The sequence below is a fragment of the Rhinoderma darwinii genome, chromosome 5 (assembly GCF_050947455.1).
Source record: "Rhinoderma darwinii isolate aRhiDar2 chromosome 5, aRhiDar2.hap1, whole genome shotgun sequence".
Classification (NCBI taxonomy): Eukaryota; Metazoa; Chordata; class Amphibia; order Anura; family Rhinodermatidae; genus Rhinoderma; species Rhinoderma darwinii.
In genome coordinates this window covers 312,519,203-312,532,500 of record NC_134691.1, presented here as the reverse complement: position 1 = coordinate 312,532,500, position 13,298 = coordinate 312,519,203, and the positions used below count along the sequence as shown (strand labels likewise).

The 13,298-nt window shown below is 39.5% G+C and overlaps 1 protein-coding gene across 15 annotated transcripts in view; it reads right to left on the bottom strand.

The window, feature by feature from the left end:
* PARD3 (par-3 family cell polarity regulator) overlaps positions 1–13,298 on the bottom strand; it is a 527,506-nt gene that overhangs the window by 112,668 nt on the left and 401,540 nt on the right. For 14 of the 15 annotated variants that reach the window (XM_075827466.1, XM_075827455.1, XM_075827461.1 and 11 more), the window contains one exon: positions 11,182–11,439. In XM_075827466.1, coding sequence (XP_075683581.1) covers positions 11,182–11,439 — 258 coding nt within the window. Of the gene's footprint in view, positions 1–10,987; positions 11,440–13,298 lie in introns of those variants that run through there. The other variant, XM_075827465.1, reaches the window with a different exon arrangement.

The following is a 13,298-nucleotide window of genomic DNA, read 5'->3' as shown; positions in this document are numbered from 1 at the left end:
CTAAGTCTCTTAAATGGAAAATCTGCCTAGACTTGAAATCAGAGCTGTATTTATCTTTAGTGACAATCCCTATAGGTAGCCATAAGTTTAGGATTAGATCAACAGCGTCTATTTCCAGAAACAGCGCCACACTTGTCCATGGGCTTTGTCTGGTATTGCAACCCAGGACAATTCATTTGTATTGTGTCTATTCAATTCATGTACAGGTCGGTTAAAATGCAGCATCAAAGATGTATCCCCATTTATGAGTCATCGTAGAAGATATTTGATGTTTTCATAGTACATCTCTAGTTGAATACACGGTGCTTTGTGGGTCTTTTGCACGTGTCGGAGGAGCACATCATATTCTCGATCCATACAGGAGAACACAATACTGACCATGCAACGTGATGATCAGCTGCACTTATACATTTAAAAAAAAAAAAAGCCCTGATCAATTAGAGATTCAAGAGTGTTAAAAACACACATGTTGCCATTGTCCCTAGTATAAAAGAACACATCAACGGGTAGGGAAAAAAAGAGATATTAAATAATGTCTGCTGCCATAATGAATCAGAGCCCAGAAGGTGGTCGGGAGGAATCAGCGGGTTGTGATGAAATATTAAAGCTAGTGATTATTGATGAAAAATGAATTAGCCTTTTTTTTTAATTTTATTTCCACAACCTTTAAATCATATCCAGAGTTCTGGAGCCAATTAAAACCGCTCAGACACATTTGGCTCACTCCTAAGCAGCCATTTACAGATCTGCCTAAGAAAAGGCTTTTAAGGTCATATTTCCATATGTGCTGGTCTGTGTATGTGTGTGCGGAAGGGGGGTGGGGTAAAACAATTACATTTATACATCAGGGTATTTGATTTGGGAGATCCTTGAGTAAATGTCTCCGCTAATCATATGACTGTTGAACCCATTTATTCAAGTACAAAAAAATGTAACCATTGTGAGTCCGACATGTGTGGTCAATCATTATAGGAGAGTAATGGCTAATAGAAGCCTAAAGGCGCTATCCGGGAAGTGAATGTTTTTAAAGTAGGGACTGCAAATGAAATAAATAAACCCAAAAATAAATACTTACCAATATGTACCGATCCAGCACGGAGGCTCTGGCGGCACTCCCAGTGGTTGTTTACAAGCACATAGCATATAATTGCCGCGGCCAATCAGTGGAGCTCTGTGGCGACAAATCGTATTTCTGGCATAAAGCCAGAAATACAACAAATTGCCACTCTGCCCTCTGATAGACTGTAGCGGTCACATGCTAGGTGCATGTATATAACCACCGGGAGCGCCGCGGACAAAGATAGATAAGTATTGCTTTTTGATTTATTTATTTCATCTGTAGCCCCTACTAAAAAAAAAATGTACTTCCCAAATAAACCTTTTAAGGTGAAAGTAATAATGGAAAAGGACACAGCCGTGAAGTACAATAGGATACCATCTTGCTAGGGGTAGTGAAACCATAAAGCCAGTATAACTACTGTGGGACCAGACAAAACCCCTCCACTTTAGAGACGGAGTCGTGGAATCGGAGTCAGTAGAAATGTACCGACTCCAACTTCAAAGTAAAAATATGAAATAATATATATCATTCAGATCGTGTTGATTTATTAAATGAAAAGCTTGTTGCAAATTTAATTTCATAAGAATGTAGTAAAGTCCAGAAATGTTACATCATATAAATATATGTTGTGTTTTAGCAATCTAAGAAAATCAGTTATCTCCTCTTATTTGTGGAGGAGTCTGATTATTTAGAAGATAGTAATGAAAATCCTAATGTTATTATGTTACTACAGGAAAATTATTTATGAAGAAGTCGGAGCTAGAGTCAGACAGTGGGAAAACAGGAGTCAGAACTTTGGCTTATCGACGCCACAACCCTGCCCTCAACTGCTTAAATTGGTGCTATGACGAGGGACATTTTGACGAGCCCCCTATTACTTTGCACTTGTGATGACAATATAGATTAAAGAGGCTCTGTCACCATATTATAAGTGGCCTATCTTTTACATAATGAGATCGGTGCTGTAATGTAGATTACAGCAGTGGTTTTTGTTTAGAAAAACGATCTAAGTTATGACCTATTTTAGCTTTATGCTAATTACTTTTTTAATAGACAACTGGGCGTGTTTTTACATTTGACCAAGTGGGCGTTGTGGAGAGAAGTGTATGACGCTGACCAATCAGCGTCATACACTTCTCTCCATTCATTTACTCTGCACATAGTGATCAGGCTAGATCATGATGTGCAGTCACATACTCACACATTAACTTTACTGAAGTGTCTTGACAGTAAATAGACATCACCTCCAGCCAGGAAGTGACGTCTATTCCCAATCTTGACACTTCAATAACGTTTGTGTGTGTCTTACTCACACAGCACACCGAAATCACGCTGTGCTGTCATTTCCAGCGAGATCTCGCGAGATTACGCTTGCTGTGCTGTAAATCCCACACAAACGTTACTGAAGTGTCGGGATTGTGAATATTGATCCCGTCCTGGTTGGACGCGATGTCTATTTACTGTCAAGACACTTCAGTAACGTTAATGTGTGTGTATGTGACTGCACATTGTGAACAACGCAGGATCACTATGTGCAGAGTAAATAAATGGGGAGAAGTGTATGACGCTGATTGGTCACTGATTGGTCAGCGTCATACACTTCTCTCTACAACGCCCACTTGGTCAAAAGTAAAAACACACCCAGTTGTCTATTAAGAAAGTCATTAGCATAAATCTAAAATAGGTCATAACTTGGTGAAAATAGATAGTTTTTCTAAATAAAAACCACTGCTGTAATCTACATTACAGCGCCGATCACATTATGTAGGAGATAGGCCACTTATAATGTGGTGACAGAGCCTCTTTAAGGGGAGGGTTTGTGTTCAAGGATACAGACAACAGGGTGGATCTCATAATAAAGCGTCACTATAAGAACAACCAATAATGCAAGAAAACTTTCTGACTGACAGTCTATATAATAAGAAGAAGAAAAGCCTCATTAAATAATAGGTCTTTATCTTCTATCCTCTTCCTGCAAAAAATCGTTCTAGTTTTATTAAAAGCAACAAAAAATAAAAAAGAGAAATACCAATTTTCTACAGGTAAAAGACATAGATGGGAAATGAATGTGAATTCTGTGTGAACACACCCGCTGATCTGACCGTGTCCATCCTATGCCTAATTTAATTAAAGCTCTAATTGTTATAAAGCGTATAACATCCAATGTCAAAAAAATTAATTAGGCGGATAACCTTCAAGGTTTAATACTTTCACTTTACCTTTCACTTTAAGCAAATTAAGGAGAGCGTGTAATACTTGCATGATAAGTATATCTCATATAGCTACTGCAGAGTAGGATATAGAACGTCAATGTGAATGCACAGTAAATACATGGATAAAGGGCAGGACTTTCATGCGGCTACAGCATGTCATGGATTAAACAATCACAGCTGCCCACAGGTGCTGAATAATCCTTGAAGGAACATACACAGACATAATAAAATACCCATTAACATTCTATACCACCTTTGCCAGCCAGTAGACTAGTTGCACATTTACACACGATGCTGACCAAAAATTAAAGGGTCTGTCTCACTAAGTCAACCACTATGTAATTAGAAGCTGATCTCTGAACGCCCGACAAACAATTTAGCACTGGTGAAGCTTGTTCTGCCCATGCTTTATGGAGCCGCTGCAGGAGAAACGTGGCATTATATGTGGCCTTCCGCTCTGACTAATTGAGGGAAAATCAGAATGAAGACACCTCCCCATGACTGCCATATGCTGTAATTAAGGCATATGGAATGGGGTGGGTTATTGTCACGAGACAACTCTTTAAAAGGGTTTTTTCAGAACTTAAAAAAAAAAAAAAAAAAGTACCTGTATGTGTTTGATTGTTCAATAGGTGATGCCACCATAGCTCAGAAGCATGAATTTTTCATTATCTTGCCCAGTTCTGTGTAGAACGGTTGCTTTCAATTTGCAAGGGCTTGCTGCGTGTGGGATTACCATGTAATCGGTTCCCGTTCCCAAAATCTCCCCTCCCTCAGACATTGCCTATATTTACAGCTGCCTGCAATGCGCTCTATTACAATTTGTAAGATAGCACTGTAATTACTCACGGACTCCGCACGATCTGCTGCCCAGCATGTGAAACACAATCCTTTAAGAGACCGGAAAAGAGGGGGGAGAACAGGGAGCAGAGGAGATAAAAGTCATGTGATATCACATACTACAGGGAGGGGGGAAACGGAGATAACCATGCGTTCAGTGTACAAGATGTCACACAAGCCGGAGATCAGCACAAGGAGAATGGTCATGTGACTTCATGCGAGACTGGCTTACAGAGACATTTCAGCTACAGACAGTACATTAGCAAGTGACTAATCTTATTGCAGTTAAATTATTTGCACAATTTTTTTTAAAGACCGGAAAAACCTTTTAAAATAGAGCACCTTATCCTGGTTTATACCACGACAGTCACATGCTTCTGGTCCCTTCAAATCCCATGTATGAGAAGAGGGTGTGGCCTGACCCACAGGTTGATAATGCCCACCCCTTTTTGCTGACGTTGAGGTGGCTGTGGAGGACTGAAGTCTTGTGCAGGTTGACACCGCCATACTAAAGGATGTAGAGCTAAAATTAGGTAAGTCTTATTCTGTTCGCATGCGCCCAACAGCAGCTGCATGGACTGTCTCTTTGGTATGTAGACTCTTATAATATAGTAACAATGTATTTTTCAAACAGTGAAACTCAATGAATACACTATGTCAATATGGTCCTTGTTATGAAGCTTTTAAGTCATTTATATTAAGCCAACTCTTATGGTCTAATTTAAACTCTACTGAAATAATTCCCTCTAGGAAAGCACTGTGGACAATTTAAATCAGGTACGTATTAAAGGTGATTGGTCCTGAGATATTTAAGCCATCATTTCCCCTTTACAATGGGTTACACCTAATGTACTTTCCATGGATAGCGGGATTATGTTTTCCATGATTGTAAATCCGAAAGGATGTGAACACCTGCCATGTTGCTCCAGGCCAATATCTGGATTTCATTACCAGCCAGTAAGAACACTAGTAGTATATGGGCAATGGACGGTGACTGTCACGGACAATGCTTTCTAATTATCTGTCCAACTAATACTAATTAGGGGAAGTGAGCAGCAGAGAGGTCGTTGGAAAGAACGGATTATTTTTTTATCCCGTAACTTCCAGGAAGAGCATTTGCTTTAAGTGAAGTACGAAGCCTTCACTTCTGGTAAGACCTGCAGCAGTGAGTGTTTCATCAACACGCAAGACATTGCTATTCCTACATTTCCTGGAGGGAAAATCAGTATTTGTTGCAGACCGTGACTGGCTTTTGTTTCCTTTTCATATGCCAACCTCATCTAAAGCATTATTATTTTCTACGCACGGCTACACATTGAAAACACAAGTTCCATATTTTCATTGTATGGTAACTGAAATTCAAGTGAAAACACACGTTTACTGTAGCAAGACAATGAGCAGTAGTAATGTAAGCTAGAAGGAAAGGCATCCATGTAGTGATGTATTGCTGTAAATATTACCAGACTGATTGTTAAGCCGTAATAGGAGTGCACGGCACAAGATTAGGGGGTTTTAATTACAGAACCAACAATTATGAATGGCTCCTGCTACCGATCACAGATGACAAAAACAGAGGTGAAAAGAGACCCTCGTGAACATTCATTCAGGGCCAGCTTTAGGTAGGATGATTTACTGTGCTGTACCTCCTCTATTGACCCCCCCACACATCATATAGTGCTCAAAATTAGACAATGTACAGGTGACATTGTCATCAGCTGCCCTAATCATACTGCCCAATCAAAAAACTAGGTAGCTTGATCCAATACAGACACCTTACCATAGGTTCAGGTATCAAGTGTTAGATCAGGGTTGCAGGTGCCTAGAACACCCGGACCAGAGGTGCTTCTTTCAGTAGGGGCAAGTGGTGCAGCCTGTGCGACCGCATATGTGGTACTCCTTAAGGCAGGCCATGCCTTCATTCATAGTTTGCCATGGTGGATTTTATTAATTTCCTAAAATTTTACTTAAGGTCCAGGGATTCTACAGGCTGATTGATATCATTAAAACTTCGATTCCTCCAAATATTTATGTATACAGAGTACAGGGTGGATGTGGGCCATTCCTTTTGGTTAGAAAAGTCCCCTGAGGATGAGCAGACAGTTCCACTGTGATGCTGATGATCCTTGTAGCAGCCCCTCTGGTCCGGCTTATAGATAAGCGTTCTGATAGGGGACCCTAGAAAATTGTATCCGGGTGTTTGAAAATGGGTTTTTATAAACCTTCTAACATGGTTACAAATTATAATTTATTTTAATTTTTTTTTAACCATTAATGATATTGAGATATTTCAATATTATAAACAGTGTATGTAAGGATAAAGTATTGACTGCTAGGTGTAAATGTTGATCATTGAGAATTTACACAATCATATTGTGGAGTGAGAGTGCCGCAAGTAGCAATCACCATCTAAAACGACAAGGCACTCTGCTTTCTGTTATAAATTCAAGTAGATATAAAAGCCGATCTTGTTTTCCACTCCAACGTAATCTGGTCCTGATTTAGGATGAAAATCCCTAGTATACTGATGGGAAATTCAGAGTTTAGGCTAAATAAACTGTTATATGGCAAACAAAAATTAAAAAAAATGGAGGAAATAGAGAGGGTGGAGGCATTTCTGGCTGCATTCAGAGAGAATAGAACGCAGATGGCTGCAGAGTGATCGAAAGTAGCAGGCAGATCTTCAGTCTGATGCCAGGTACACACAGCACCATCTTTTCAAGGCAGATGATAAAATTGGGAAATCTTAATTAAACAGTAAGGATACGCCAATAAACCGAATATGTCTGGAGTGTGGAAGAACTGAAAGAACCTACAGAAAAGCCATATAATTTCGGGAGAGCATAAACACGCAAATGGTGCCTTGGGTTATATTCAAAAACATGTCCCCGGAGCTGCAGGTGGCAATACTAAACCACTGAAAATGCAGTGTCCTTTATAAGCAAATGATCAATAATCATACAATGGAATAATTATTTTTATTTGTAATATCAATATAAATTCAACTTCTCGGGGAGGGTTAAACTGGTTGTCTTGTTTCTTGACAATGCTTTCCATATCTCCTATTAGAGAATATGGATACCACAGAGGAGGGTCCCCAGTTTGGGACTCCCTTTATAAACCACAGCAGTGAGTAGCTAACAAGCAACGAACCCAGTCTGTCCATCTGTTACATGGATGGCAAGTCACTTGAATGGATGCATGCAATATTACGCGCAGTGGCCGCTGCAGGGGAAACGAGCGGCCAACAACCCTAATCACAATCAGCGGCTTGCTGCTGTGGCTCTCGTCTTAAAGGGATCCTCTGTGATTGGACAACTCCTTTAATGCAGTGGTAGACGGTTTCCGATGCCAATATATAGCTCTATTGCACTCCTAAATCCTAAATTCCAATTACAGCTGGAGATATAAAAAATGACCTGAAATAACATTTATATCTGCTTCCTTGAAACGCATGATTCTGACCCGAATGCATCGACTATAATCAGAGCTTACACCAGTGAAATAGTTTCGTGAGTTTTATTACAGAGAAAGGATCTAATGATGGATGCTCTCAAAATAAGACAATTAACCATTAAATAGATCTACATAAGAGAAAGAGAATTAAAAAGAACAAAGAAAAAAGCACCGACTGATTTACTAGCCAACACTTTCTTTTCCTTTCTCTAGAGAATCTCCTCTTGACATGTCTGAGTAGCACTTACACGATGAAAAAATACACAGATCACTAAAGGTCTTCTGTCTAAAATGGGCTTTTTCCCAACCGTGGTAAGATGCATACACAAAAACATATGATTATGGTATTTATATGTCCATTAAAGCATCCACAGCAAGCTACGTGTGGCTAGCGGAGAATTGGCAGGCTATTTCGATTTGCTGTAGCTTTGTGCCAATTTTATGTCAATCAATCAGACTGGTAGGACAGCGCAGACCAGGTGCCCGGAAATAGAACAGCAGAAAAGAAGGTTTCGCAAGACTCCTGGGTATGTTATAAGACATCCACCATTCATGAACAGCACATGTTGGGCCACTGTATGCGGTTTATGATGCATCATATCAGTATCTATGACATGTTCTGCCAGAATGCAATAAAGACAAGCAAATGCCATCTTATAAAGCAATCACTGCGTATCTGGGTCATCCTCGAAGAACATCCATCTCCAAGAGCGGCAGTGAATGGTAAGATGAAGAAAATCCATACAAGAAATCTTAAAAAAATCCTTGTGAAATGGGTTTCTTTTTTTGCTTAGACACCTATAGAAGTATTGCAATTTACTATTTTTCCCTGCGTCTAAAACTATTTTAACCCCATGTGTGACCATTACACCTGCTATGTCTTTTTTTCGGTACTGGTTGTCTTTCACAACTGCATTCGGCTCCATCAGAGGAGTAGAACAACCGAAATACCAGAAGCGTCAGTTCTGTTGCACGACGGGCATTACTGGTAGCAGACAGTACCCTTTGACTTTAATGGGTTCCTTCGTGGTGTGCGTGGTTTTACCAGATCAATAGCACATCATGCTGCGCTATTGCTTCCGGTATTTATTCTGTAACAGGGGCCCCTAACGGACCCTTCAACGCAGATGTGAACACTATTAGGACACAACGGTGATCAGTTACTGCAACTTAGCTGCATGGCAGTCGAAGCGAAATAGCAGATCTGAGGTCTGAGTCTTAAATATACCTCATGTCTCATCGTTGGTTAAACTGCTGCTCTTTCTCGCTTCCCCATGCTTTATACTGCAGCTGTGTGCTCAGATAGGCTTCTTTTTATAAGCAAAAACCTAGCAAAAGTTCACAAAGAAGTCAGTGCATGATGAGATTATTTCCGACAGCCCTAATAAGGCTTCAGGCATGAACCGAATATAGAGCTCTAGTTACAGGATTGGACTGAGTGTCATGATAAAGGGCAGGGAAACCTCTAGAGACAAAATATTTTAAAAAATTTTCCCTGCTTTGTCCTGATCGGGTCCCAACCCATTCTTGGTACTTATATTGCTGTATTACAGTTATAATAAAATTATTGTTAACTACAAGCAACTAAACCACCAGCGAGAAGATTTTTAGGTAACTGCCGTACATATAAGCCAAATGTGCCTTAGTAGCCTGGCGTTCTGCTTTGAAAAAGGATCGGTAAGCTCGTCTGACATGTCTGTTTCATAAACTACTTGCATTTCCCATAAAACAATTCTAGAGCATAAAAATGTTTTAGAACTCTGCATTGTGCCATTCCTCTGTTATCCCTCCTGGAAATGTATGCATAAAATGACAACCTGGCTTTACCATGCCAATTGTCAATGCGACATGTCCCTACACAATCAAACTTTCTAAAAGTTTCATTGCTGAACGTGTAGGATCGCGCCCCATCGGCAAGAATTGTAACACCCAGTTGTCAATTTCTACGTACATTTCAAGAAGGAATAACAGAGGAACGGCACAATGCAGATTTCTAAGAAAAGATGTTCCAGCATTTTTATTTCATGGGGAATTAAAGAATTCACTAAAACAGGCATGTCAGTAGAGCTTTCTAAGTATTTGGGCACATATATATATATATATACACACACACACACACACACACACACACACACACACACACACACAAAGGTGATTTGTATGTAATGATATAATACAATGCAACATTTCAACGATTCTAGGTCTGTTCATTAAGATGTGGTTAAGTATTTTTAGCTCCTTTATTTCTGTGTTTGCTTTTATTACACATCAAAAAGAAGCTGAAAAGGTATTAATCCCTGCAACAGAAAGACATATGATGATATTTCACATTTAAAGGGAGAAAACTGTCAGACTCGAGTCTAATCTACACTTTAAGGATGAAGCCAACGCTTTGAAAAGTTGGCTTTTAGGTTAACCCTAGGGCTCGATTTAACATTTTGCAACTTTCCAATTAACCATAGCTAAGAGCAAACAAATTGAGGAGTGTTTTTTTTTGTTTCAGATCATGTTTATCAAGAAGGATCCCCAGTGCCCTGTATGAAATTTGGCATGTGTTGGTGAAATTTAAGTCAAACTGGTAGATTACAAGGGAGAATTTTGACAACGCTTCTAATTAGGTCAACTAGAAAGACTTGTAGTAACGTCAATTACTGCCGAGTGTACCAGAAAAATCCACCTTTATCAGCGGGAACTAATTTGGGGCTGGTGAATATATCCAGAAAACTTCTTTGTATATTCTTAAATAACAAAGGGCCAAGAAAATAAATCCACTGAGAATCTTGCAGCCCAACAAGACAACACGTATTGAAATGCCATTAAAACGCAGGAGCTGGCTCATATAATTCGTGGTATTTTTATCTCCTATGATTTAGAATTGTCCTAAAATCCTTTGATATCCACTCGCCAGACCTTGGAAAAAATACATTAAAAGGGAATGTATCATCAGAAAATAGAAAATATAACTAGTTTTGTTTTTTTTAGCACAAATAATGGGACAAGGTCAGCAGAGGACATGGGATTTTAAGGACAGCTCTATAGTACTGCTGGAGGAAGAGTAGAATAGCATGATCACCCCCTGGTCTCTGGGGGAGGCAGTAATACTCCATTCATTCCTAACGACTGTATTAGCTTATTGACACTTCACTCCCATTTGTTGCAGCTGCCATAAAGCACACACATGATGCTGAAATGCAGGAAGGAAGTGCGTGTTTTCAATATGGCTGCCTCCACAAATTTTTGTTTTGGTTTTGTTTTTAAAAAAAAAAATACAAATGAAACAAAAAAAATAAAAAATACCCAAAAATATCTCTCATCTACAGATTTACATCTGATTGATGAAAATTTAAATACATGTCCCATTCCAAAATGCACTAAACTATCATGTAAGCAGACTGCTGACAACAATGTAAAGTCTTGTCATATATAAATTACTTTATTTTAGCACCATTAAAAATTATATATACGGGTTGCCTAGTTACAAAAAAATAGATTGAGCTACCTATAACAGACATCGGAAATTTCCTATCAGACATTGATGACGGACAATGCACAGTTAAAATGTTAATCATTAAGAATTTATGGTACAGGACGTATTGATTCTTGTCTGGTGCCTACCTGTCTACAGGTGGAGGCTTTGAGTTCCTCGGTTTCTTTACTTGAGCGTACAATGCTTCCATTTGTTTGCCATCTCTTGGACTTTGGGGTCTGCTGTTCATATTAAGAGTACCACTGCTTGCAACTGTGTCATAGTGACCGCTGCTGGCATAAGCGGGATCTTCTGCTCCTCCATAATTCTTTGAGTATTCTTGGATCTCGGCATAGTCCTTTTCTCTGGCTTGTCTTTCACGAAGCTCACGTGTTTTTGCCTGAATCCTGTAGAGAGAGAACAAAAATAAAAGGAATTTTTCATACAAATCTTATTTCTGCCACCGAAATAAGGACAAAAAGTAGTAGAAGCGTCATCAGTTACAATATATAAAAGGTAGAAGTATCTATAAAAAGAACAACATAGTAAGCTGTTACTTTGCACAGACATCTGTAGGTTGGTGGTCTTCCGGTTAGTGGTGTATATAGAATAGAGCCCCCCCCCCCCATTATGGTGACAGGTTATGACACTCAGGACAGAAGGGCATGTTTTTTTCGCCCTTTAGCCCTTTCCATAAACCTTGGGCTAAATTCCAGACTCATTTGCCAGCAAATCAGTTACTCTGGAGTTTGCCAAGTAACATAGGAAACGGGACTAAACGCCAGGACTGGTCACTTTCTCTCCAAGGGCTCCGTAGCAGCTGCACGTTCTGCCTCTATGGCAATGATTGCATATCAAAAGTAAGACAGCTTAAAGAGTAACTAAACGTCAAACTTTTGATAGGTCATAGACAATAATCACAAGTTTGGATCAGTAGGGTCCGGGTGCGGAGACCCCCACCATCACTGAAATGAAGGTGCAGAAGAGCTCAGCTAAGCACCATGCACCTTCGGCTGTGATCGGTGTTCCCTTGTCAGGCCGAAGACGACTCTCATAGAACGTCTATGAGAGCCGTCTTCAGCCTGACGATAAGCGATGATCACAGCCGAAAGGAGCAAAGAGTTCAGCTGGGGATCACGATCGTTAAGTAACCATGGCCTTAGTGCTTACTTATCAAGTATCAACAAGCTGTATCCTTCCACAACATAAACAACCGAAGATAAGATTTTTTTCACATTAAAGTCACGGCTTCCATGCATAACAGAGCCACGACAGTTAAGACGGATCCATGTTTGAAAGGACCCAATGAGTCCGGACAGATGCTATTAACTCATAATGGGGCCCCTCTGGTTCATAATGGAGTCTGCTAAAGATCGTGCTATTCTAGCTGTCAAAAATACTGGAAGCCCTGATGGAAAGAAGTGAAAGCAGATGTGAACACAGCCTAAAAAGCTATTTCATTTGAATATAACGTTATGTTATGCTAGCAGATTTAATGACCAATTTACGCAATGTAGGAAAGGACCATAAAGCACAAGCAAATGAGAAATAACCTAATTTTTGTCTCAACTTATAAAAATAATTGTGTAGTTTACATGTTCTCCTTGAATTCCTTTAGTACTCTGCATCACTCTCCTCAAACATACAGAAAGGTTAATTGACTTTGTAAACGACTTGGACTTTTTGACTTTGTAAAATCCATGAAGTCTCTACTTCAGATAGGAAAGTTACATTACAAGCACCAACAGTGACGGCATTCAAGCAGCAGTGCTGTACAATATGTTGGGAAAAAAAGAAATAGTAATATATATATATTTTTTTTTACACTGGCTACACGGTACCAGTGTCACCTGACGTACATACAACCTAGATATATTATGTCACTTGATTGTAGTTGCCCAACTTTTTGCTTTGCCCTTTTTTCTTGTTATTTCTTCAATATTCCATATAAAGTGACTGTATTTCAACTGCAATATCCGGGCTGGACAAATCCCAGGAGCCCCGAAGCCAATGCTCCCAAAAATTAGATACTTAAACCTAACTTTTTTTCTTTTTTAAAAAAAAAAATGTATGCCGCATTTAAGTCTACAAAACTTACTGCTAAGACATTAAAAGATCAAAGTGGTTTCTGTAAGGCTGGGTTCACTCGACCTATTTTCAGGCGTAAACGAGGCGTATTATGCCTCGTTTTACGTCTGAAAATACGGCTCCAATACGTCGGCAAACATCTGCCCATTCATTTGAATGGGTTTGCCGACGTACTGTG